Genomic DNA, 26,062 nt, shown 5'->3' on the forward strand with positions numbered 1-26,062 from the left:
ATTTTCTTCCCATTCCGAGTATTTTCTAACAGTGCAAATGCAGACATTGCTGAGTTTGTATTTCCAGAATTGTCTGTATTTTTGGGTTGTGTGAACTCCAGCTGGCATTTGTGACATGATTGCTCAGGGAACCAAAGAACTGGAATCGAGTTAGATTTTTAAAAGAACTTCTGGGTATATTCTCAACTAATTGAATTGAGTAGTTAGGAAGTAACTCAGCTTCGTAGAAAATAGATCGAAGTTACAATGTGAACATATTGAATGATGTCAGTTAAGTGTTCGATGGGTGTGTGAAATTTTCCTACTGATTTGACTGAAAAAGAACAAGCAGGTTGTTTTGCAGACCGGTGGAGTCCAGCATTTGGGGTAATTGATCATTTTGTGTGTTCTTGCATAAACAGTGTGTGAAAATGTTGCCATATGTTATCTTCAAGATTCAAACAAGTGCAATGTCTAACTTCTTTGAAAAAGCAGAAGTGTTTATATTCATTGTTTGATTGTTTTCCCTGTAGGATTTCACCCGAGAGAGTCATGGCCAAGTATAAGTTTTGGGTGAAGCAGGTTGAGGGGATATTGAGCCAGGAACTCAGCTGTAATTCCAGCCTTTGTTTAAGGTCATACATCCTGTTATCTCTCTATTTCTATTATAGATCTCTCTGCCCACTTTTATAACGCAAACGACTTTTGTGAATTTGTTGCAGCCAGTGTCATTAATAATTACCAATTAACACGAATATCAAAACAATGTTTGAAAGCTGAATTAAAACAAGATGCTGCAAATCCTCAGCAGATCAGGCAGCATCTGAGGCGGGGGGGTGGGGGGGGGGGGGGAGACAGTCAACATTTCAGGTTGATGACCATACACCAGAACTGGGAAAGGTTGGTGATGTAATAGGTTTTAAGCAAGTACAGAGGCAGGGAGAGGTGAGGGGAGAAAAGAACAAATGGGTATCTCTGAAAGGGTGGACTGCAGGAGAGATTCAATGGCACGGTAGCATTGTGGATAGCACAATTGCTTCACAGCTCCAGGGTCCCAGGATCGATTCCGACTTGGGTCACTATCTGTGCGGATTCTGCACATCCTCCCCGTGCGTGTGCGTGGATTTCCTCCGGGTGCTCCGGTTTCCTCCCACAGTCCAAAGATGTGCAGGTGAGGTGGATTGGCCATGATAAATTGCCCTTAGTGTCCAAAATTGCCCTTAGTGTTGGGTGGGTTACTGGATTATGGGGATAGGGTGGAGGTGTTGATCTTGGGTAGGGTGCTCTTTTCAAGAGCCGGTTCAGACACGATGGGCCGAATGGCCTCCTTCTGCACTGTAAATTCGATGAAACAGGTTCCTCAAACCCCTCACACGTTGGACAACAGCAAAATATTTGAATCAACAGCCGAGGATTCTTCACCCTATTTGCATTTGATGAGCTAATCTGGGTTGTAACCATCCCTAGAGCTGATTAAAAGAGGCAGAGCCACGACGAGACAAACATCGATCACTCGGAGGAAACGAGAAGTCATGGAGTCCCCGAAACTCACTGCGATCCTCATCGTGCTCGGAGGTAAGTGATCAACTGGAGACCTCAGGGATGTGCTGCAGGAGAGGGGAGAACAGCAAGTGAGGCAGCAACAAAACTGGGGGGAATTCAGATCAGAGAAGTTGTCAATGAAAAGAAGTTAAAAGAAATGTGAATACCTGTCCTGGGAGTGTTTGATGGGGACAGTGTCGAGGGAGCTTTACCCTGTATCTAACCTCGTGCTGTACCTGTCCTGGGAGTGTTTGATGGGGACAGTTTAGAGGGAGCTTTGCCCTGTATCTAACCCCGTGCTGTACCTGTCCTGGGAGTGTTTGATGGGGACAGTGCAGAGGGAGCTTTACTCTGTATCTAATCCCGTGCTGTACCTGTCCTGGGAGTGTTTGATGGGGACAGTGTTGAGGGAGCTTTACTCTGTATCTAACCCCGTGCTGTACTTGTCCTGGGAGTGTTTGATGGGGACAGTGTAGAGGGAGCTTTACTCTGTATCTAACCCCGTGCTGTACCTGTCCTGGGAGTGTTTGATGGGGACAGTGTAGAGGGAGCTTTACTCTGTATCTAATCCCGTGCTGTACCTGTCCTGGGAGTGTTTGATGGGGACAGTGTACAGGGAGTTTTAATCTGTATCTAACCCCGTGCAGTACCTGCCCTGGGAGTGTTTGATGGGGACAGTGTCGAGAGAGATTTACTCTGTATCTAACCCCGAGCTGTACCTGTCCTGGGAGAGTCTGATGGTCAGATTGTGAAACTCACTCCCACAGGGAATGTTTGATGTGAATATTATTGATGGCTCTGAGGGGAAGCTCGGTAAGTACATTAGGGTGAATGGAATGGAAAGTTACGCTGCGAGTGTTAGAGGAAGAGGGATGGGAGGAGCCTGGTGTGGAACGGATCCGGACAGGCAGAGAGATGTGTGATCACCAGAAAGGGCAGACTGTCAGTGCAGGAATCTCCTGTGGTTGTCCCCCTCTCGAACAGGTATATCGCTATGGATACTGTTGAGGGGAATAGCCTATCAGGGGAACACAGCAGCAGCCAGAGGAGTGGCACTGCGGCTGGCTCTGATGTTCAGCAGGGAGGGTCAAAGCACAGAAGTACAATAGTCATTGGGGACTCTATAGTCAGGGGCACAGATAGGCGCTTCTGTGAATGTGAAAGAGACTCCAGGATGGCATGTTGCCTCCCTGGTGCCAGGGTCCTGGATGTCTTAGAATGGGTCGCGGGCATCCTGAAGGGGGAGGGCAAACAGGCAGATGTTGTGGACATATTGGTACTGACGACATAGGCAGCAAGGGGGCTGAGGTCCTGCAGCAGGGGTTCAGGCAGCTAGGCTTGGGATTACTCCCTGAGCCACGTGTCAGTGAGGCTAGAAATAGGAAGATAGAGCAAGTAAGCACGTGGCTAAACAGCTGGTGTAGGAGGGAGGGGTTTCCGTTATCTGAACCACTGGGAGCTCTTCCGGGGCAGGTGTGACTATACAAGAAGGACGGGTTGCCTCTAAACTGGAGAGGCATAAATATCCTGGCCACGAGGTTTGCCAGTGTCACACTGGAGGGTTTAAACGAGTATGGCAGGGGGGTGGGTACCGGAGCATTCGGTCAGAAGGTGAAATAATTGAGGGAGAACTAGGGAATAGGGCCAGTTTGGCTCTGAGGAAGAGCAGACAGGGAGATGTTGCTGAAAACAGTGGGACTGGTGGCATGAAGTGCATTTGTTTTAATGCAAGACATATAACAGGTAAGGCAGATGCACTTAGAGCTTGGATTAGTACTTGGAACTATGATGCTGTTGCCATTACAGAGACCTGGTTGAGGGAAGGACAGGATTGGCAGCTAAACGTTCCAGGATTTAGATGTTTCAGGCGGGACAGAGCGGGATGTAAAAGGGGTGGAGGAGTTGCGCTACTGGTTCGGGAGAATATGACAGCTGTACTGCGGGAGGACACCTCAGAGGGCAGGGAGGCTGTATGCGTAGAGATCAGGAATAAGAAGGGTGCAGTCACCATGTTGGGGGTTTACTACAGGCCTCCCAACAGCCAGCAGGAGATAGAGGAGCAGATAGGGAGAGAGATTTTAGAAAGGAATAAAAGCAACAGGGTTGTTGTGATGGGAGACTTTAACTTCCCCAATATTGACTGGGACTCACTTAGTGCTTGGGGCCTGGACAGGGCAGAGTTTGTAAGGAGCGTCCAGGAGGGCTTCTTAAAACAATATGTAGATAGTCCAACTAGGGAAGGGCTGTACTGGAGCATTTTGGGAACAGTGACCACAATTCAGTAAGTTTTAAATTGCTGGCGGACAAGGATAAGAGTGGTCCTAGGGTGAATGTGCTAAATTGGGGGAAGGCTAATTATAACAATATTAGGCGGGAACTGATGAACATAGATTGGGGGAGGATGTTTGAGGGTAAATTAACATCTGACATGTGGGAGGTTTCAAATGTCAGTTGAAAGGAATTCAGGACTGGTATGTTCCTGTGAGGAAGAATGATAAATACGGCAAATTTCGGGAACCTTCGATAACGAGAGATATTGGAGACTTCGTCAAAAAGAAACAGGGGGCATTTGCCAGGGCTAGAAGGCTGGGAACAGACGAAGCCTGTGTGGAATAGAAGGAAAGTAGGAAGGAACTGAAGCAAGGAGTCAGGAGGGCTAAAAGGGGTCACGAAAAGTCATTGGCAAATAGGGTGAAGGAAAACCCAAGGCTTTTTGCACGTACAAAAAAGCCAGAGGGTAGCCAGGGAAAGGATGGGCCCACTGAAGGACAGGGGTGGGAATCTATGTGTGGAGTCAGAGGAAATGGGCGAGGTTCTAAATGAATACTTTGCATCTGTATTCACCAAAGAGAAGGAATTGGTGGATGTTGAGTCTGGAGAAGGGTGTGTAGATAGCCTGGGCCACATTGAGATCCAAAGAGACGAGGTGTTGGGCATCTTGAAAAGTATTAAGGTGGATAAGTCCCCAGGGCCTGATGGGATCTACCCCAAAATACTGAAGGAGGCAGGAGAGGAAATTGCTGAGGCCTTGACAGAAATCTTTGAATCCTTACCATCTTCAGGTGATGTCCCAGAGGACTGGAGATTAGCCAATATTGTTCCTTTGTTTAACAAGAGGATCAAGGATAATCCAGGGAACGACAGGCCGGTGAGCCTTACTTTAGTGGTAGGGAAATTACTGGAGAGAATTCTTCGAGACAGAATCTACTCCCATTTGGAGTAGATGTAAATGATTTGGAGGAAAATGTAACTGGTCTGATTAGTAAGTTTGCAGACGACACAAAGGTTGGTGGAATTGCGGATAGCGATGAGAACTGTCAGAGGATACAGCAGGATTTAGATCGTTTGGACACTTGGTCAGAGAGATGGTTGATGGAATTTTAACTGGAAAAATGTAAGGCAATGCATTTTGGAAGGTCTAATGCAGGTAGGTAATATATAGTGAATGGTAGAACCCTCAAGAGTATTGACAGTCAGAGAGATCGAGGTGTACAGGTCCACAGGTCATTGAAAGGGGCAACACAGGTGGAGAAGGTAGTCAAGAAGGCAGACGGCATGCTTGCCTTCATTGGCCGGGGCTTTGAGTATAAAAATTAGTAAGTTATGTTGCAGCTGTATGGAACCTTAGTTAGGCCACACTTGGAGTATAATGTTCAATTCTGGTTGCCACACTACCAGAAGGATGTGGAAGCTTTAGAGAGGGTGCGGACGAGATTTACCAGGATGTTTCCTGGTATGGAGGGCATTAGCTATGAGGAGAGGATGAATAAACCCGGTTTGTTCTCACTGGAACGACGGAGGTTGAGGGGCGAAATTTATGGGGGGCAGAGACAGGGTGGATAGTCAGAGACTTTTTCCCAGGGTAGAGGGGTCAATTACTGGGGGGCATAGGTTTAAGGTGCAAGGGGCAAGGCTTAGAGGCGATGTACAAGGCACATTATTTACACAGAGGGTAGTGGGTGCCTGGAACCCGCTGCTGGAGGAGGTGGTGGAAGCAGGGACGATAGTGACGTTTAAGGGCATCTTAACAAATACATGAATAGGATGGGAATAGAGGGATACGGACCCCGGAAATGCAGAAGATTGTAGTTTAGATGGGCAGCATGGTCGACACAGGCTTGGAGGGCCGAATGGCCTGTTTCTGTGCTGTACTTTTCTTCGTTCTTTCTTCTTTGTTGGATTCTCCAAGAGGGCGACCAAGTTTTCCCGCTGGACTAGAATCGCTCCGGGTCTGCGCTGGCACCAGGGGCCGTGCCCAGGAGTGATTCCCTCTCCCTCACTATATAAATTAATGCATGGTGGGAATCCTGTGGGATGCTGTTGGAATCCGGCTAGCGGGCAGCCAAGCGCTTTGACATCCTCTGTTTCACAGCGTACATTACATACTTACCGCCTTGACCCACCGCGGGGTGCACAGCTTCAGGGCAACGCTTGAAAATACCCTCACCAATCCACACCCGCCTGATTCCCGACTGAGAGGCCTGGAGCATCCCGAGGAGTGCAGGAAAATCGGGTTTCCAGCCCGTTAATCAGGTTTCACTGGATGCTCATGACCCATTTGCACCGCCCGCCACCCCAGGGCGTGTAGCTCCCTGCCGCTGTGGGCGGGGTTCGGAACATCGGGCTGAATTCTCCAATTTTGAGGCTATGTCCGGAGTACGTGTCCAGTATTATGGCCAAAAGGTCGGCGCCACCCCCACACCGATGCTCCAGCCAGTAGGGGGCAGAGCAGCCGCACCACGTAAACCCCCGGCTTCCCCAGCAGATACGGCCGGAGAATTGCCGGGTCCGTGGCCGCGTATTGCGCATGGTGACGGCCTACAGCTGTCACGCCGTACAACATGGTGCCGGCCGCGCGTGGACAAGGCCTGCCAGATAGTGACCCTCTGTGACCCCGCAGCCCCACCGAAGCTCCTGTCACCAGAGGAGCGTTTCCCCCCCCCACCCCTACCCCCCATCCCCCCCACCGCCGACTGTGGCGCCACTGGACACAGTCCGCAGCTGTCAACTGTGGTCTGAGTTGACAAAATCTCAGCCCACAAGTGATTCACGCCGTCGGGAAATCGGCCCATCGGGGTGGGGGGGGGGGGGGGGGGCATCGGGGGAGGGGGGGGCATCGGGGGAGGGGGGGGGGAGGGCTTTCAGGTGTCGTCCTGAGGCCGTCCCAACAGCGTGCGGCGTCCTCACCGATGACGCCGTTTTGGAGGGGGCGGAGCATCGGAAGACGGGCGCAGCCCCCGATTTCGGCGTTAAAAGGGTGATTTTGGTGTCGGCAATAGGAGAACCCGCCCATCGTGCGCTGATCTCGCTTTTCGCCCGGCGCTTGATTCTCCGCTGGATCAGGGACCCCTTTACTGGTGGCGGGTGACAGAGAATCTAGCCCGTGGAATTGTTGGGCCGAATGGCCTGGTTCCGAGACGCAGGAATCGCGTTCAGCGATTGGCCGGAGAATCCGTTTCTTCACCTAAATCAGGGGCGGAGCCATTTTTAAGATGCTCCGCCCCCTCAAAAACAGCGTAATTGCTGAGTACGCCGCACGCCATTGGGACGTCCTCAGGATGTAACCCGAAGCCCTCCCCCGATGCTCCGCTCCCAATTGGCCGACATCCCGACGGCGTCGGCCGTGTGTGCTCACAGTTTTCTGGGACCTCGCCTGGGGTCTGCTGACTGTCCATCGCCGCCACAGTTTGGGGGGGGGGAGGTTCTTCAGCGGGGGCTGGGGGGGGACTGGTGCTGGGGTGGACCAGGGGTGGCAAGGGGGTTACAGTGGGGCACTATCTGGCAGGTCGGGTCCGCGGGTGGCCGGCGCCATGTTATACGGCGCGGCTGCCGCAGGATGCACCGTGTCCATGCGCGGCCAAGGACCCGGCAATCCTCCATCTGTATCTGCAGGGGAAGCCGGGGCCTTTGTGTGGTGCGGCTGCTAGCCCCTCCCACTGGGCGGAGCATCGGTGTGGGGGCGGCGCCGACTTTTTCATTGTAAAACTAGACACACACTCCGGCCATAGCCTCAAAATCGGAGAATCCAGCCCACAATCTCCGCTGGATTCACCAATATTCCTTTGCAGCTTCTCCTGCTTTCTAAATCGGCGTGTTGTTAAATTGTCTCCCTGCTCACTCTGTACCAGGGCTTTCCTGACACAATGATTTATTTTGTTTTCCTCTTGTAGCAATTTGGATCCCTGCTCAGGGATTCCATGATGACCGAAGCATCATGAGCGTCCCAAGGCTTGTTCACTGCCTCGATTCAACACTCCCGTCCCAGCACTACGGGAACTACGGCTGTTTCTGCAGGTTTGGAGGAAATGGAAACCAGCCAGTGGATGACATTGACAGGTAAAATGAGACGATACTTGTGTAAAAAACTCTCTCCGTGAAGCCAAGATGGGGATGTATTGGACAGTGGCTGCACATCCACTGTGTGTGGGATTGACTGGTTAAAATGTTACCTGGACTCTTTGAATGCTGAAAATCCTAACAAGGTTAAAAGATTTGGAAGTTCCACAAGTTTCATGTTTGGGGATGATAGTACTCCTGAAGTCGCTGAAAAGAGTGGTGATCCTTTGCAATATTGCTGGAGTGAATCATTCCATTAGCACGGATGTTGTATCAAGTGCGATACCTTTGCTTCTGAGCATTTTTATAAATGACCTGGAGGTGGGCGTAGAAGGATGGGTGAGTAAATTTGCAGATATCACTAAAGTCGGTGAAAGTTGTGGACAGTGCGGAAGGATTTTGCAAGTTACAGAGGAATGAAATGAAAATGAAAATCGCTTATTGTCATGAGTAGGCTTCAAATGAAGTTACTGTGAAAAGCCCCTAGTCGCCACATTCCGGTGCCTGCTCGGGGAGGCTGTTACGGGAATCGAACCGTACTGCTGGCTTGCCTTGGTCTGCTTTCAAAGCCAGCGATTAGCCCTGTGAGCTCTACAGCCCCTGTTATATAGGGGAACATAGATAAGCTGCAGAGCTGGGCTGAGAGGTGGCAAATGGAGTTTAATGCAGAAAAGTGTGAGGTGATTCATTTTGGAAGGAATAACAGGAAGACAGGGTACTGGGCTAATGGTAAGATTCTTGGTAGTGTGGATGAGCAGAGAGATCTCGGTGTCCATGTAATGAAATGAAATGAAATGAAAATCGCTTATTGTCACAAGTAGGTTTCAATGAAGGGCAGCATGGTAGCATTGTGGATAGCACAATGGCTTCACAGTTCCAGGGTCCCAGGTTCGTTTCCGGCTTGGGTCACTGTCTGTGCGGAGTCTGCACATCCTCCTAGTGTGTGCTTAGGTTTCCTCTGGGTGCTTTGGTTTCCTCCCACAGTCCAAAGATGTGCAGGTTTGGTGGATTGGCCATGATAAATTGCTCATAGTGTCTAAAATTGCCCTTAGTATTCGGTGGGGTTACTGGGTTATGGGGATAGGGTGGAGGTGTTGACCTTGGGTAGGGTGCTCTTTCCAAGAGCCGGAGCAGACTCGATGGGCCGAATGGCCTCCTTCAGCACTGTAAATTCTATGACTCTATGAAGTTTCTGTGAAAAGCTTCTCATCGCCACATTCCAGCGCCTATTTGGGGAGGCTGGTACGGGAATTGAACCGTGCTGCTGGCCTGCCTTGGTCTGCTTTAAAAGCCAGCGATTTAGCCCAGTGTGCTAAACCAGCCCTTACATAGATCGCTGAAAGTTGCCACCCAGGTTGATAGGGTTGTTCAGAAGGCGTACGATGTGTTAACTTTTATTGGTAGAGGGATTGAGTTTCGGAGCCTGAAGGTCATATTGCAGCTGTACAAAACTCTGGTGCGGCCGCATTTGGAGTATTGCGTGCAGTTCTGGTCGCCGCATTATAGAAAGGATGCGGAAGCATTAGAAAGTGTGCAGAGGAGATTTACCAGGATGTTGCCTGGTATAGAGGAAAGATCTTATGAGGGAAGGCTGAGGGACTTGAGGCTGTTTTTGTTCGAGAGAAGAAGTTTAAGAGGTGACTTAATTGAGGCATACAAGATGATCAGAGGATTAGATAGGATGGACAGTGAGAGCCTTTTTCCTCAGATGGTGATGTCTAGCACAAGGGGGCATAGCTTTAAATTGAGGGGGGATAGATACAGGACAGATGTCAGAGGTAGGTTCTTTACTCAGCGAGTAGTAAAGGAGGGGAATGCCCTGCCTGCAGCAGTAGTGGACTCGCTAACATTAAGGGCATTTAAGTGGTCATTGGATAAACATATGGATGATAAGGCAATAGTGTAGATGGGCTTTGGAGTGGTTTCACAGGTTGACACAACATCGAGGGCGAAGGGCCTGTACTGCGCTGTAATGTTCTATGTTCAATGAGCAGACCATCGATGAAGAACGCACACATGAAACTGGATATGGAACAGGATAAGGCAACAGTTTTTGGAAAGACGGTGGGCTTACAATTTACACAGTCGGTACACTATTGTATTCCATTACTGACAAATAATATTTCAGCTGCAGTTGTTTAGGTAGTGTAATTGGCAGTTGGAAATCAGTTTAGCTGATAGAAAGCTTGTTGTATTAAAACTGCACTGGCAATTTGCGCATCCGTCTCCTCGGAGGCTGAAAAATTATTAAAGGATGCAGGGGTAAGGGATGAAGTCCATACTAAGCTGATAAAACAGGTTAGTGATCGCTGTGAGGTTTATGGGAAGTACAGAAGGACTACCATTACAATATGTTTATTTGGCATTTTGTCAATTTCGCAGCCACATTTAGTCAATCAACCATTGTACAAAGTAAAGAAAAGAGAGTAATCCAGGACCAGATGGTGGAAAAATGGACAGGGACAGGACTGGGCCCCCCGCAAAATTCCTTACAGACAACGGGGGAGAATTTGCTAATGATGAGTTTCGTGATATGTGTGAAAACGTGAATATCACTGCTATGAATACGGCTGCGGAAACCCCATCTAGTAATGGTGTGTGTGAAAGAAGCCATGCAGTAACAGATGACATGCCCTGGAAAATTTTGGCAGATAGACCAAATTGCAAGTTAATTTCAGCTTCAGCAGGGGCGGTACATGCAGGGAATTTGTTGCAGATGGTTGGGGTGAATGCCCCTATCAATTAATGTTTGGTAAAAATCCTTAAATTCCGTCCATTTTGGATGACCAGTCCCCAGCTTGTGAAGGGACTACAATTTGCTCTGCCTTTGCTGGGCTTTTAAATGCAATACATAGCAGTAGAAAAGCTCTTTTGGAATCAGGAGTCTCTGAAAGAATTCGCAGAGCTTTGAGGCATAATGTACGGCCATCAAATACCGTTTTCCAGCAAGGAGACATAGTATACTATCAGAGAGATAATTTTAATGAACGGGGAAGATCAAAGGCATAGATGGCAAAACAATAAATTTGCAACAAGGCAATCAAACTGTTCGGGTACATTCATCAAGGATAATGGGTACAGATTACAAATTTTCAAATTTAGACAGAGCAGACAGACATGATGAGGAACCATGATCATCTGATATCAGTGTGTTACAGAACTATGAGGACCAGTTAATTGATATGGACCGGGTTTATGTTGAGGAACACAATACTCCTGATGAATTAGAACAGGTCATTTTTCCAAAAGGACAACTGCCAAAAGTTGGTACAAAAGTGACATACTTGCCTGAAGGACCTAGTCAATGGAAGGATGCAACTATTATTAGTAGAGCAAGGAGTGCCACTGGAAAGTATAAACACTGGTTGAAAGTACCGCATACAGGGGAGAGTGGCAAGCAATGAATTGGGAACACAAAGCTCAAAACTGGAGGACCAGAAATGAAGAGCCAGTTCAGATAGTATATCAGATAGTCAACAGGTTCACAGGAAAAAGTCGAGAAATATTAAAAGGACATCCCACAGCAGAAGGGAAAGGTCAAGCAGTAGCAGTACAGAACGAGATACCAGGCGGGAGAGGGGAGGTAGTTTGTCAAGGTCTCGGAACATGGGTAAGACTATGAATGCTACTGGGAGTAGAAGCCCACATGCACGTGAGATTTTTGTGGCCTCCAATAAATTCAATGAAAAAGTTATCAAAGACGCCAAACAGCAAGAACTGCATAGTTGGAGTGAATTTGGGGTGCACACGGAAGTACCGGATAGGGGACAAAGAGCTCTATAATACAGATGGATTTGCATGGAAAAGGTTCTTCCGGATGGAACTTATAAGGCCAAAGCCAGGCTTGTGGCAAGGGATTTCAAGAAAACTTAGAAGATCAGGACTGAAAGGGTAGATTCACCTACCGCAGCAAAGGTTATTTTAAAGATCTTCTTGGTTCTATTAGCCACAAAGGCATGGGAATGCAAATCTATGGATATAAAAGCTGCCTTTTTGCACAGAAGGGGTACTCTGGAAGTTGAACAAATGTGTATATGGATTAAATTATGCATCTAGAATCTGGTATTTTTGGAAAGGTCAGTTTTGTTAAAGTTAGGCTGTTGCCAGTTGAAAGCAGATCCGGCAATGTTTTACTGGCACTGTAAAGGAAATCTTTCCAGCATCTTTATGATCCATGTCGATGATTTTTTTGTGGGGTGGGACTAGTGATTTCAAAGCTATTGTAATCTCTGGTTTGAGGAAAGAATTCAGGGTTGGAAGTCCGGCTTCCGGTTCATTTAAATATGTTGAACTGGAAATCAGACTAAGTTAGGAGCAACTTTACGCCAGCAATCTTATTTGGAGAGCATTAGCCCAATAGCAATTAGTCGTGGTCGGGTTTAACAGTGGTTTGAAAGATGGAAAAAAGGCAACTGTGAAGTTTAATTGGCCACTAGATTGGTTAGGTCGACAGACTAGACTGGACGTGATGTCTTAGAGTTGAGAACAAAAATGAATGATCCCAAAGTGGAAGACATAATGATAACAAATAAAGCGTTGGTCAAACTAAAAATGCAAGAGGTTCCCGGTTTTAGGTGACTGTCGGCACCTGAAACTCATGGTTTGCAGTGATGCATCATATGCAAATTTATATGATGGGGTTTCAAGCTCAGGAAATGTTATAATTTTCAGGACTTATGGGAGGAAACCGGAGAAGCCGGTGGAAACCCACACAGACACGGGGAGAATGGTAAACTCTGTATAGACTGTGACCCAAGCCGGGAATTGAACCTGGTACCCTGGATATGTGAAGCCATAGTGCGAACCACTGTGCTACCGCGCTGCCCCAATGTTGATGCCAAGAATAATTAGACATGTTCCTGGAGTGTTCATGATATCACCTCCCACCTCAAACATCCCACCTCCATGCTGCCATTGGTCTGACATGTCCACTCTCGGGGTGCCCACCTTTCCAAACCAATTGGAAAGGGAACAGACTCTTTGTCATCTGATTGGGTGTTTTTTCAGAAACTGCTTTTCCCTCCCACCACCAGTTTCTCTCCAATGAACAAATGTGTTGAAATAAAATAGGAGAACACCATGTTGTTAAAGGGCAGCAATGGCCTTATCCCCTCAGTTATGTGAAATGAGTTCCCTGAGGATTCATCTTTAGTTCCTGAAAACTCCAGGACAATTCTTCAGAGTTGGGAACCCAATCTGAGGCTTGTTTGGAATCATTAATCCCCTGACTGAGTTTCAGTCTGTCCATGAAAAACTTACATCTGAAATGATATCTCCTGTTTGTCAACCCACTCAGATGCTGCCAAGTGCACCATGACTGTTACAGAGAAGCTGAAATGATGGGATGTCCTGACATTTTAATGTGGCATCATTCAACTTGTGAAAATGGAATTCCCAAGTGCAGTAAGTAAACACCAAACAAAATCGATGTTGGCCTCGGGAAGTTGCTCTGACTCCCTGTCCTCTCCCTTCCCTCAATAGTTCATAATCAGTAAAGTACAACAACAACTTATATTTATGTGGTGCCTTCAGAGTAATGAAACATCCAAAGTGACTGACCAAAAGCTTTTGTTAAAGATGCTTTAAGGAATGTCTCAATAGAGACGGAAAGGTGGAGGGAGGGGATTTCAGAGCTTGGGGCCCAGACACCTGAAGACACGGCCACCAATGGTGATCCGATTAAAATTGGGAATGTTCAAGAGACCAGGCCCGGAACGTTCCGTTTGGGAGACTAAGGGCCGGATTCTCCGTCGCATCAGGAAATCCGCTACTAGCAGCGATTCCAACGTGGGCAGTAAACGGGATTGCCAATGGGCACCAGCGGGAGAATGTGAATGGGTCATTAAGATTTATTTACATCCTGGGCGGGATTCTCTGACCCCGGGTCTGGGTCGGAGAATCGCCGCGACCGGCGCAAATTGCGCCACGCCGCCCTGACGCCTCGACGCGATTCTCCGCAGAGCCGCTTTACGGGGGGCCGCTGGCGATTTCCTGCCCGGGATGGGCCGAGGGAGCGAAAAACCTGAGTCCCGCTGGCGCCGTTCTAACCTGGTCTTTCCCGGCGGGACCTTGGCGTGGAAGGGTCCAGGGGTGGTCTGTTGGTGGGAGGGGGGGTTTCGACCCCGGTGGGGGGGGGGGTCCTGTCTCGCTTGGCCCGCCTCTCGGGCTGGAGGCCTACTTTGTTCCGCGTCGACCCCTGTAGCCCTACGCCATCTTGAAATCTGCCGGTCCCACCGGGCATGCGCGGACCAGCGGCGCTCATCTGATGCCGGGAACGGCAGCTGGAGCGGTGTGGGTTGCTCAAGTGCTGTGCTGTAGGTCTCCACCGTGGCCGGCGCGGTGATGACCCCCCCCCCCCCCGCGCATGCGGCAGAATACGGTCTGCGCATGCACTAAACCACGCCGGACCCAAGAGTGCCCCAACGGCACAGGCCCGCCCCCAGATTAGTGGGCCCCGATCGCAGGCCAGGCTACCGTGGAGGGCCCCCCCCCCCGGGACCGAATCCCCTGCGTGCCCCTGAGGACCTCACCAGCCAGCCTACCAGCCAAGTCCCGTCGTGTGGGACCATGTCCAATCCACACCGACAAAACTGGCCAGAAACTGACGGCTGCTCGGTCAATTGGGGCCTGGAAAATAGCTGGGGGAGGGGCGCTTCTAATGGCCCCCAAGCAGGCGTGGCGTGATCCCTGCCCGCGCCCAAAAACCGGCAGCGCAGAATACCTCTTCCAGCGTCGGGGCGATGGGATGGGATTCATGCTGCCCAGACAGCGGTCGGAGAATCCCACCTCTGTCCCCTCCCACCACAATTCAAGACGGGCGTACCCCGCTTCCACCAGACACCCCTGACCAGAGGCCCCCTAATTAAAGAGACCCACAGCAGAGACTCCGCACAAAAAAAGACCCCGGCCAAAAAAAGCCGCCCAGAAGGGAGATCGCCGGCTGGAAGCTCCTCAGAAGGGATGGGGCGAATCATCCCCGTACTGTGGGTGGTGGCGGGTTGGAGGGGGGTGAGGGGGTTGGGGGGGGGGGGGGTGGAGGTATGACCCAGGAGATCCGGGGCCAGGGGCTGAATCGCGTTGCAGGGGGGCCGAGCCGCCAGACCTGGCTATCATGCCGCCTGCCCAAAATGGCGGCCTGGTCGCGGGATTTGCTGGGGAATCCCTCGCAACCCTCACCGTGCATTAATTTGCACGGTTGCGGATTGGGAGTCGCTTCCTGGATTGTGCTCCCAATGGGAACAGAAATCAGGTGCAATTCAGCTCCGACGTGAGACCATAGGGGCTGGATTCTCCGCCTCACGACGCCGGGAACAGGAATCACGATCGGGCGGAGAATTGGTGGCGGGGATTCTCTGATCCCCTGCCGGGACGGAGAATCCCCGGGGGGCGGCGCGAATCCCCGTATTCTCCGGCTGCCGTATTCTCCGGCTGCCGTATTCTCCGGCTGCCGTATTCTCCGGCTGCCGCATTCTCCGGCTGCCGCATTCTCCGGCTGCCGCATTCTCCGGCTGCCGTATTCTCCGGCTGCCGTATTCTCGGGCGCCGGTTTTTGGGCGGAGCGGGGCTCACACCACGCCTGGCCCACGATCGCCTGGCCCACGATCGGGACGCATTGATTTGCAGGCGGGCCTGTGCCGTGGGGGCCCTTCTTCCTTCCGCGCCGGCTCCTGTAGGGCTCCGGCATGGCCCGGTGAGTCTGGCAACACTGACCAACTCTGCCACCACCTCCCAGGCAGAGTTCAGGAGGACTGGCATGAGCATGCGGCCCACACTGGGGAAGAGGGTGTCCCTCCGCTCCTCACTGGCCTGGAGCTGTAGGTCCACCTCGGCCTCCCGACCTTGGGGGGCAGGTCTTCTGTGAACCATCTTGGTGGTTGCAGTGAGTGTGGTAAGCGGAGCATTTCAAAACAGCTCCAGCTTCCAGGGTCTTTAGCGCTAACTCCAGCTCCAGAGGTTAGAGAGCCCGCTGGGCCGGGAATCGCTCGGAATTCTCACCGGCAGAGTGCTGGCTCATTTGCATATCCTTCCTCACTTTCCGAATAACGCCCCCAACGAGAACGTGAACCGCACGCAATTCAGTCCCGTCCATAACACCTAGGCCGGGATTCCCCGTTTGGGAGACTCCTGTTGTTACGATTCAGCAGCAACCCCCCCCCACCCCCTCCCCGCCCCCCCCCCACCTCCCCCCCCACCCCCTCCCCGCCCCACCCCACCTCCCCCCCCACCTCCTCCCCCTCCCCCCACCTCCCCCACCCCCCCACCTCCACCACCCCCTCCCCCCACCTCCACCACCCCCTCCCCCCACCTCCACCACCCCCTCCCCCCCCACCTCCCCCACCCCCACTTCCCCCACCCCCTCCACCCCACCTCCCCCACTCCCTCCCCCCACCTCCCCCACCCTCTCCCCACCCCTCCCCCCCACCTCCCCCAACTGAATTTTTGCCATTTCCAATGAGTCAAACTGTATCTCAGGCAACTTTAAATGCTAAACCACCGCCATAATTACCTCAGCTTTTCGCATTTTGTCAGGTAATGTCAACTGCAATGTTTTTGCCAAATCTAACAGCCTGTTTTTAGTCTCTGTCCGTAAGGTACTGCGTGTGACCGTCTCCACCCCCAAAGACGTCAGAGCCTCTGAAAGAGCCATTGTCCACAACACACTCCCCACTTAAACTAGAATACCACACCTGATAAGCAACCACAATATGCTCACCACTCACTGTCTCTAAGTTCACTAAGCCAATCCAATAGATAGACTTTTATCCCGGACGAGCCCCCAATTTGTTATGGGCCAGGGTTTAGAGAACCCCAAAGTGTATCATGGAGTTCACCTGACCCACAACGTTTAATAGATTGTGGTATGGGGAGCACACGGCCCACTCTACAGGTGTGGTACAGCAGAAATGGAAAAGTATGTTTTAAAGCAAAACAATGTTTATTCTATGAACTCAAATTAACCTTTTTGAAACATACAGTGAACATCTTGGCTACCATTAATTCAAATACAACCCCCAAAGAATACAACACTAAGTAATCCTTTAAGCTTTTTTTTTTTTTTTTTAACAGCCATACGACTTCAAAACAAAACCTTCAGCAGAAGCATATCAGGTGAAGTCACTACTGAAAACATTTATAATTCTGAATTCACCAAATGATCAAGCGACAGTCTTTTCATGGCAGAGAGATCAACAATACGCCTGATCTGTCTGGCTTCAGCTCCCACACTGAAAACAAAATTAAAACACACCCTGCAGCAAACAGCTGAAAACGAAGTAAAAAGCTGACAGACAGCCCAGCTCCACCCACAGTCTGACATCACTGATAAACACGCATTTCTTAAAGGTACATTTCTTAAACACCCATTTCTTAAAGGTACTCTCACATGACACTGTGTGGATACCCACCGATACAACAACAACTGAATTCTTCCCCCAGGAGTTATTAACCCTGGCATCGGGCTGGCAACACGGCCCTTGGGGCTTACACTCTCTCGATGCTGAGAACACTGTCTATCCCTCTAACAACACTCTCCCCTGCTACAATCCCATTCCTTTACATTCCTCCCACTTGTCTGTGTCCCTGTCCCCAGGTGTGATGGTCAGTCTGCTCATCCTCCCAGCAGCCCTCACTCTCGTCCACACAGGCTGCAAAAACCTCCAATCTCTCGGACAAGTGTAAGGGCTGAGTGTCTTCCATTAGTACCTCCTGGATACTCACGTGTAATCACACTGTCTGTTGAGTGGAAAGTGTACAGCTATTCGACTATAGTGTACTCACCTTCAGGCTCATGAGAGACCAGACGAAGACTCTTGGAGTTATACACAAGGTGTTCATTGCAGTTATAACTGGGCTGGTGGTGTTCACAGCTAGCACACAGACAGCCCTGATTCCAGCATTGTACAGACAATTATACCTCAGCTTAGGTTACAGGGAATTAGCACATACCAATCACTTGTTACTAGTTATCTATGTCCAATTATGCCAAGTATATGAGAATGACTAACCAATTATAACAGGTGCATACCTATTTAATTATAATATCCAATCAGTACAGAAACGCGTAGGTGCTGTCTCCTAATATTTATCACCGGCGCACCATTATCAAGAACCTGCTATCAATCGCCTGTCCTGTCTTGGTATAATGATCTTCCAAAGGTAAACTGTCCACTGCAATAATAATCCTGGATGATTATGGGCTCGATTTCAGTACAATATTTTCCCTCATCACTGTCTGTCCCCGATCAAGGACCGGATGAAGGAGCTAAGAGAAGGGTTGCAACACAGTGTCGAGGGAACATTATCTCTCCCTGAAGCCATTGCCCTGTCTGATGTCTGGTTTGACATAGTTTGCTGCTTCTCGCTGTGGTGTGACTCTCATTATGTCACCCATAGAAATCACCATGTTAGGGACCCTCACCCATGGAAATCACCAAGTTAGGGACACCCCCCCCCCACAGTTAGGGCCACCAATACATTAAAGGAATGCAGCCCACATCACTGACAGCATTGGGGAATTTCACAATATTAGGGAACCCCTGACAACATCAAGGACAGAATCCACAGCAAACGATTACAGGCCACCCCTTCCTCACCCACGTTAAAGACTCTCCACAGCTTCCGACCCCACCCACCCCCTCAGCAACAAAGCATTCGATTAAAAATTAATGACCATCCAGAACTTCAGGACGGCCATTCGCACATCAGAGACATTCTAAGACGTTAGCTGCCCCGTCGTTTAGGAAGCTTCAAGAACATTATTGGGCCCCAACCATTGAGAATCACTCACAACATTAAGGACCCAACAACAATGAGGATTTTTCAACATTGCAGAATCTCACATCCTTTTTTTAAAAAAAAATTTTTATTGAAAAATTTTGAATTTATACAACAACAACGAACCATAATAAAATACCAAAAATAACAATATTATTAGCAATCATAAACATTTGCCCCACCTCCATGAACAACACAGCATTTTAACCACAACGCAAACTAACACAATATTAAGTTACATAATAGAACTACAATAAGGGAACACCCCCCTCCCCCCCCCACCTCCCCCCCCCCCCCCCCCCCCCGGGTTGCTGCTGCTATTGACCAAGATACTTATCTTTGAGCCAGGAAGTCCAGAAAAGGCTGCCATCGTTTATAGAACCCTTGAATTGATCCTCTCAGGGCAAATTTGACCCTTTCCAATTTTATAAATCCCGCCATGTCATTGACCCAGGTCTCCACACTTGGGGGCCTCGCATCCTTCCACTGTAGCAAGATCCTCCGTCGGGCTACTAGGGACGCAAAGGCCAGGACACCGGTCTCTTTCGCCTCCTGCACTCCCGGCTCTACCGCAACTCCAAAAATCGCGAGTCCCCACCCTGGTTTGACCCTGGATCCAACCACCCTGGACACCGTCCCCGCCACCCACTTCCAGAATTCTTCCAGTGCTGGGCATGCCCAGAACATATGGGCGTGGTTCGCTGGACTCCCCGAACATCTGGTGCACCTGTCCTCACCCCCGAAGAACCTACTCATCCTAGTCCCGGACATGTGGGCCCGGTGCAGCACCTTAAATTGGATGAGACTAAGCCTCGCACATGAGGAGGAGGAGTTGACTCTCTCCAAGGCATCCGCCCAAGTTCCGTCCTCTATCTGCTCCCCAAGTTCCTCCTCCCATTTAGCCTTCAGCTCCTCCACTGACGACTCCTCCACCTCCTGCATTACCTTATAGATGTCAGAAACCTTCCCCTCTCCGACCCACACCCCCAAAAGCACTCTGTCCATCGTCCCCCGCGAGGGCAGCAAAGGGAATCCCTCTAACAAACGCCTTTACCTGCAAGTATCTGAACATGTTCCCTTGGGGAAGCCCAAATTTATCTTCCAGTTCCCCCAGGCCCGCAAACCAACCGCCAATAAACAGGTCCCTCAATTTACTGATACCCACCCTTTCCCACCCCCTAAATCACCCATCCTTGTTCCCCGGGATGAACCGATGATTGCCACCCAATGGAGCCTCCATCGAGCCCCCTGTTTCCCCCCAATGCCGTCTCCACTGTCCCCAGATTCTTAGGGTCGCCGCCACCACCGGGCTCATGGTAAACCTCTTGGGGGAGAGCGGCAACGGTGCCGTTACCATGGCACCTAGGCTCGTACCTCTATATGACGCCATCTCCATTCTTTTCCACGCCGCCCCTCCCCCTTCCATCACCCATTTACGCACCATTGACACATTGGCCGCCCAATAGTATCCCAGAAGGTTGGGCAGCGCCAGCCCGCCTCTATTCCTCCCTCGCTCCAAGAACACCCTCTTCACTCTCGGAGTCCCATGTGCCCACACAAAGCTCAGAATACTGCTAGTCACTCTCCTAAAGAAGGCCCTGGGGATAAAGATGGGCAGGCACTGAAAGAGGAACAAGAACCTCGGAAGCACCGTCATTTTGACGGACTGCACCCTCCCCGCCAACGACAATGGCAACATGTCCCACCTCTTGAACTCCTCCTCCATCTGATCCACAAGCCTGGTGAAATTACGCTTGTGAAGAGTCCCCCAGTCCCTGGCCACCTGCACCCCCAGGTACCTAAAACTCTCCCCTACCTGCCTAAGCGGGAGCCTACCAATTCCTTCCTCCTGGTCTCCAGGGTGCACCACAAACACCTCACTCTTGCCTAAATTTAGTTTATAACCTGAAAAGGTCCCAAACTCAGCTAGCAGCTCCATCACCCCCGGCATCAGTCCCACCGGATCCGCCACATACAGTAACAGGTCATCGGCATACAACGACACCCTATGTTCCTCCCCACCTCGCACCAAACCTCTCCACCTCCCTGAATCCCTCAACGCCATCGCCAGCGGCTCGATTGCCAGTGCAAACAACAAGGGGGACAGGGGCAACCCTGCCTGGTCCCTCGGTAAAGCCGGACATACTCCGACCTCCTCCCATTCGTGGCCACGCACGCCATCGGGGCCTCATATAGCAGCCTTACCCATCTAACGAACCCTTCACCAAATCCAAACCTCCCCAACACCTCCCATAAGTACCCCCACTCCACTCTATCGAAGGCCTTCTCCGCATCCAGCACCGCCACTATCTCTGCCTCCCCCTCAATCGCCGGCATCGTGATGACATTCAACAATCTCCGCACATTCGTGTTCAGCTGCCTTCCCTTCACAAAACCTGTCTTGTCCTTGTGTACAACCCCTGGTACACAGTCCTCTATCCTGGTGGCCAGTATATTTGCCAGCACCTTGGCATCTACGTTGAGGAGAGAGATGGGCCTGTATGAACCACACTGCTTGGGGTCCTTGTCCCTCTTTAAAATTAACGAGATCAGCGCCCGCGACATCGTCGGGGGCAAAGCCCCCCCTTCCCACGCTTCATTAAGTGTCCGCACCAGCAAGGGGCCCACTAGGTCCACAAACTTTTTATAAAATTCCACCGGGAACCCATCCGGCCTCGGTGCCTTCCCTGACTGCATCTGCCCGATCCCCTTAACTAGCTCCTCCAGCTCAATCGGCGCACCCAACCCCTCCACCTGCTCTTCCTGCACCTTCGGGAAAGAAAGCCCGTCGAGGAACCTCTCCATTCCCCTCCTCTCCCCCGTTGGCTCCGACCGGTACAGTTCCCCGTAGAAGTCCTTGAAGACCTCATTTACCTCAACCCCCTTCCGCACCACATTCCCACTCTTGTCTCTCACTCCAGCAATTTCATTGGCCGAATCCCGCTTGCGGAGCTGATGAGCCAGCATCCTACTTGCCTTTTCACCATGTTCGTACACTGCCCCTTGTGCCTTCCTCCACTGTGCCTCCGCCTTTCTAGTGGTCAGCAAATCAAATTTAGCCTGCAGGCTGCGCCTCTCCCCCAACAGTCCCTCCTCTGGTGCCTCTGCATACCTCCTGTCCACCTCCAGCATCTTTCCCACCAGTCTATCCCTCTCATTCCTCTCGCTCCTCTCCCTGTGTGCCCGGATGGATATCAGCTCCCCACGAATCACTGCCTTCAGGGCTTCCCAGACCATCCCCACCCGGACCTCCCCCGTATCATTCACCTCGAGGTACCCCTCAATACTTGCCCGGACTCTCCTACACACCTCCTCCTCCGCCAACAATCCCACATCCAACCGCCACAACGGGCGCTGGTCCCGCACCTCCCCCATCTCCAACTCTATCCAATGCGGAGCGTGGTCGGAGATTGCAATGGCCGAATACTCGGCCTCCTCCATTCTCAGAATCAGTCCCCTACTCACCACGAAGAAGTCTATCCAAGAGTAGACCCTATGTACATGGGAGAAGAAAGAGTACTCGCGTGCCCTCGGCCTCACAAACCTCCATGGATCCACCCCACCCATTTGGTCAATAAACCCTCTCAGTACCTTGGTCGCCGCCGGCCTCCTACCCGTCCTAGAGCTGGACCGATCCAGTGAAGGATCCAACACCGTATTGAAGTTCCCCCCCCCCCCATGATTAGACCTCCCGCCTCCAGATCCGGGACCCGTCCCAACATACGCCTCATAAAACCCGCATCGTCCCAATTTGGGGCATACACACTAGCAAGTACCACCTTCTCTCCTTGTAGCCTGCCCCTAACCATAACATACCTACCCCCCTTATCCGCCACCACCTCCGATGCCTCAAACGACACATTTTTCCCCACCAGAATCGCAATCCCCCGGTTCTTCACATCCAGCCCGGAGTGGAAAACCTGCCCCACCCATCCCTTCCTCAGGCGGACCTGGTCCGCCACCTTCAGGTGGGTCTCCTGAAGCATTGCCACATCTGCCTTTAGCCCCTTCAGGTGAGCAAGTACCCTCGACCGCTTCACCGGCCCATTCAATCCTCTCGTATTCCAGGTGACCAACCGAATCAGAGGGCGTCCCGCCCCCCCCTCCCCCGTCGACTAGCCATAGCCCGTCGACTGCCCGCCCCAGGCCAGCACCCCCTGCCTGACCCAGACCCCACAGCAACAACACCTCACCTCTGTCCCCCCAGCCCCCATCAGCTCCTTCCTGCCCCTACCAGCAGCAACCCGGTATTCCCCTTTCCCCCCCCTTCCTTCCCCCCCAGGCTAGGAACCCTCCTAGCCGCGAACCGTCCTCCATTGTACTTCCGTGGGTCAGCTAACTTCTGCTGACCCCGGAGACTCCCGCCAATAACCCGACCCCTCCCGAAGTGGGATCATCCCCCAATCTATCCCTCCTCCAGGCATCGATCCAGCGTGGGAAAGAACCAGTTAAGGCCCCGCCTCCCCCCGTCATCGTCTCCACCCCCCAGCCCCGCAGCGCGGGAAACCAGAGGAAAGCCCGCGCTTTCGCACTGCCCCACCACACCCTTCTGACGCAGCTCCCAAATACCAGCCCCACTCCATACCCCCAACCCGATATAGAATACAACAGACCACCCCGACCCTCCCCTCAAGATACAAAACTCAAACAATGCCCCACAGCAAAAAAACATAACAGAACAACACCCCCATAAATAACCATATCAAAATTGCAAAAGTACAAAAAAAAAAGAGAACACAGTAACAGCAGAATCCAGCAATAACGTATTACAACCGACCCCGCAACCCCCAACCCTAGTTCAAGTCCAGTTTCTCCGTCCGTACGAAGGCCCACGCCTCCTCCGGGGAATCGAAATAATAATGCCAGTCCGAATAGGTAACCCACAGGCGCGCGGGCTGCAACATTCCAAACTTTATCTTTTTCTTGTAAAGCACTTCTTTCCTCCGATTAAATCCGGACCGCCGCTTAGCCACCTCTGCACTCCAATCCTGGTAGATCCGTACTACCCCATTCTCCCAATTGCTGCTCTTTACCTTCTTGGCCCAGCGCAGCACACACTCCCGATCACTGAACCGGTGGAACCTCACCAGCACCGCACGCGGGGGTTCATTCTCCTTAGGCCTCCTGGCCAGTACTCTGTGTGCTCCCTCCAGCTCCAGGGGCAGATGGAAAGACCCGGCCCCCACTAGCGAGTTCAGCACCGTAGCCACGAAGGTTGTCAGGTCCGACCCCTCCAGCCCCTCCGCAAGGCCCAAGATCCGCAGATTTTTCCACCTCATGCGGTGATCAAGCTCCTCGAAGCGTTCCTGCCACTTCTTGTGGAGTGCCTCGTGTCCCTCCATCACGAGGATCCCGGCCTCCTCCTCTCGTTCAGTGGCCTGTGTCTCCAACTCCTTGATGGCAGCACCCTGGGTCGTCTGAATCTCCGACAGCCTTCTGTTCAATTTCCTGCAGAGAGCTCAGTACCTCAGCCTTGAAGTCTGCAAAACAGCGCTGGAGAGCAGCTTGCTGCTCCTGGGCCCACTGCTTCCACTCCTCTGGAGCTCCGCCGGCCGCCATCTTGGATTCCTTCCCCCGTTTTTTCTGGGGAGCTGCTGCCGTTTTTTCCCCCTTTCCACTCCGAGTTTGAGCCATGGACTGCGGGGAAAGTCGATCAGCACACCTTCTCCCACCCGGGAGACGTTGAAAAATTTCCGTTTTGGGCTCTAAAAAGAGCCGAAAAGTCCATTTAAAACGGGAGCTCCCAAATGTGCGGCTTCCGACGTCATTGCCGCCACCGGAAGTCCAGAATCTCACATCCTTAACCCCACCCAGCACATCAATCAGTGTGTACATTAATGTGTGTATATTCCAGTGTGTGTTTCCATGTATACATAACAGTGCATATGTTACACTGTGTATATTTAGTTGTTCTCTCCTCCTTTTCAGCTCATTTTGTGGGGATGTCTCACGATGCAGAGTGTTTTACGAAGCTGTGTAACTGTGACATTGAAGCTGCCCAGTGCCTCAAGGAGAATAGCGACAAGCGTAACCCAAAGTTTGTGGATTATGACCAAAGCCTGTGCAAGACCGTCCCATAGCTCCAGCTCGCAATGAAGCGATGGTGATGTGACCGAGTCACACTGACAAGAATCTCTCCAATAGAATATTCCGGGTGTGATTGATGGGATTTCTCTCTCGCCGTCTGACTGATTTCTAATTGCTCACTGAGTGTCTCTCAGATCTCGCCTTTGTTGCGTTTTTACCTTTAATTCATTTAAAATGTACTTTACAATTCTGGTGAAATAAAATACACTGATTGAAGCATGCAATGCTGGGAGTGGGAGTGTTTATTCATTATTGATTCGAGGGCATGTCCAATTAGTTTCTGCACAGACATTCTGATCTTTCATAGACAGTATGGGATCCTGCTGTTCTCTTTGAACTTTGTGGTGCGACACTGCCACCTGCTGGTGTAACAGCAGCAGCAGCCGTCACGTCTCTGCTCCCAAATGCTGATAGAGACACCCCTGGTGTCAGAGTCTGAAACTGCCAACTTCATTGAGCCAAATGCTGCAACTCGTGGGGTAATTTTGACATTGCTGCAATCGGTGTAAATAAAAATTGGGAGAGATATAAAGTGGCCTATCACACCCGGGTCAAAATTACCCCCAGTAAATATTGTTAAATCTCTCATTCATTCAGACTCCTGCCCCAAGTTATTGCAAAGTGTTTAATTCTTCAGCAATGTGAGACCAAACTGTGTTCACTACAGGAATCTTCTTACCAGAGACACTGTCAAATATAAAAACATGAGAAATGGGAACAGGAGATTGAGAGGGGATTGTCAGGATGTGTACATTGACTGGGATGCAACGGGTTAATAAGTTAATGATAATGATTCAAACCACGACAGAGAAGCACAGAACACTCATTTATATATCATGTGACGTTGGGATTCTGGGACCTCAATCTTCTAAACTATAATGAACATCAAAACTTCTGTTTTTTCAAAGAAGTTAGACATTCCACTTGTTTGAATCTTGAAGATAACATATGGCAACATTTTAACACACTGTATATGCAAGAAAACCCAAAATGATCAATTACCCAAATGCTGGACTCCACTGGTCTGCAAAACAACCTGCTCGTTCTTTTTCAGTCAAAACAGTAGGAAAATTTCACACACCCATCGAACACTTTACTGACATCATTCAATATGTTCACATTGGAACTTTGATCTATTTTCTACAAAGCTGAATTACTTCCTAACCACTCAATTCAATTAGTTGAGAATATACCCAGAAGTTGTTTTAAAAATCTAACTCGATTCCAGTTCTTTGGTTCCCTGAGCAATCATGTCACAAATGCCAGCTGGAGTTCACACAACCCAAAAATACAGACAATTCTGGAAATACTTCAGCTTCAGAAAATAGATCGAAGTTCCAGTTTA

The 26,062-nt window shown here is 50.7% G+C and overlaps 1 protein-coding gene across 2 annotated transcripts; it reads left to right on the forward strand.

Moving 5' to 3' along the window:
* Positions 1-218: 218 nt before the first annotated feature.
* Positions 219-24,941, forward strand: LOC119957947 (acidic phospholipase A2 PA-1G-like). 2 transcript variants are annotated; one of them, XM_038786169.1, is made up of 4 exons: positions 219-366; positions 7,692-7,857; positions 13,154-13,260; positions 24,559-24,941. In XM_038786169.1, exons 2-4 carry the CDS (start codon positions 7,736-7,738, stop codon positions 24,708-24,710), a joined length of 381 nt encoding a protein of 126 aa, XP_038642097.1. In that variant the 5' UTR covers positions 219-366; positions 7,692-7,735; the 3' UTR covers positions 24,711-24,941. The 2 variants fall into 2 exon arrangements, with proteins under 2 accessions (XP_038642097.1, XP_038642096.1); XM_038786168.1 differs by lacking the exon at positions 219-366 and adding an exon at positions 1,333-1,554.
* Positions 24,942-26,062: the final 1,121 nt, after the last annotated feature.

The sequence above is a fragment of the Scyliorhinus canicula genome, chromosome 27, assembly GCF_902713615.1.
Source record: "Scyliorhinus canicula chromosome 27, sScyCan1.1, whole genome shotgun sequence".
NCBI classification, from domain to species: Eukaryota; Metazoa; Chordata; class Chondrichthyes; order Carcharhiniformes; family Scyliorhinidae; genus Scyliorhinus; species Scyliorhinus canicula.

Excerpts from the sequence above, each read along its gene's own strand:
- LOC119957947 (XM_038786168.1), top strand. The coding sequence starts at position 1,512 with ATGGAGTCCCCGAAACTCACTGCGATCCTCATCGTGCTCGGAG. Across the intron at positions 7,858-13,153 it reads CCAGTGGATGACATTGACAG|ATGCTGCCAAGTGCACCATG; the intron begins GTAAAATGAGAC and ends CAACCCACTCAG. Across the intron at positions 13,261-24,558 it reads AAATGGAATTCCCAAGTGCA|CTCATTTTGTGGGGATGTCT; the intron begins GTAAGTAAACAC and ends CCTCCTTTTCAG.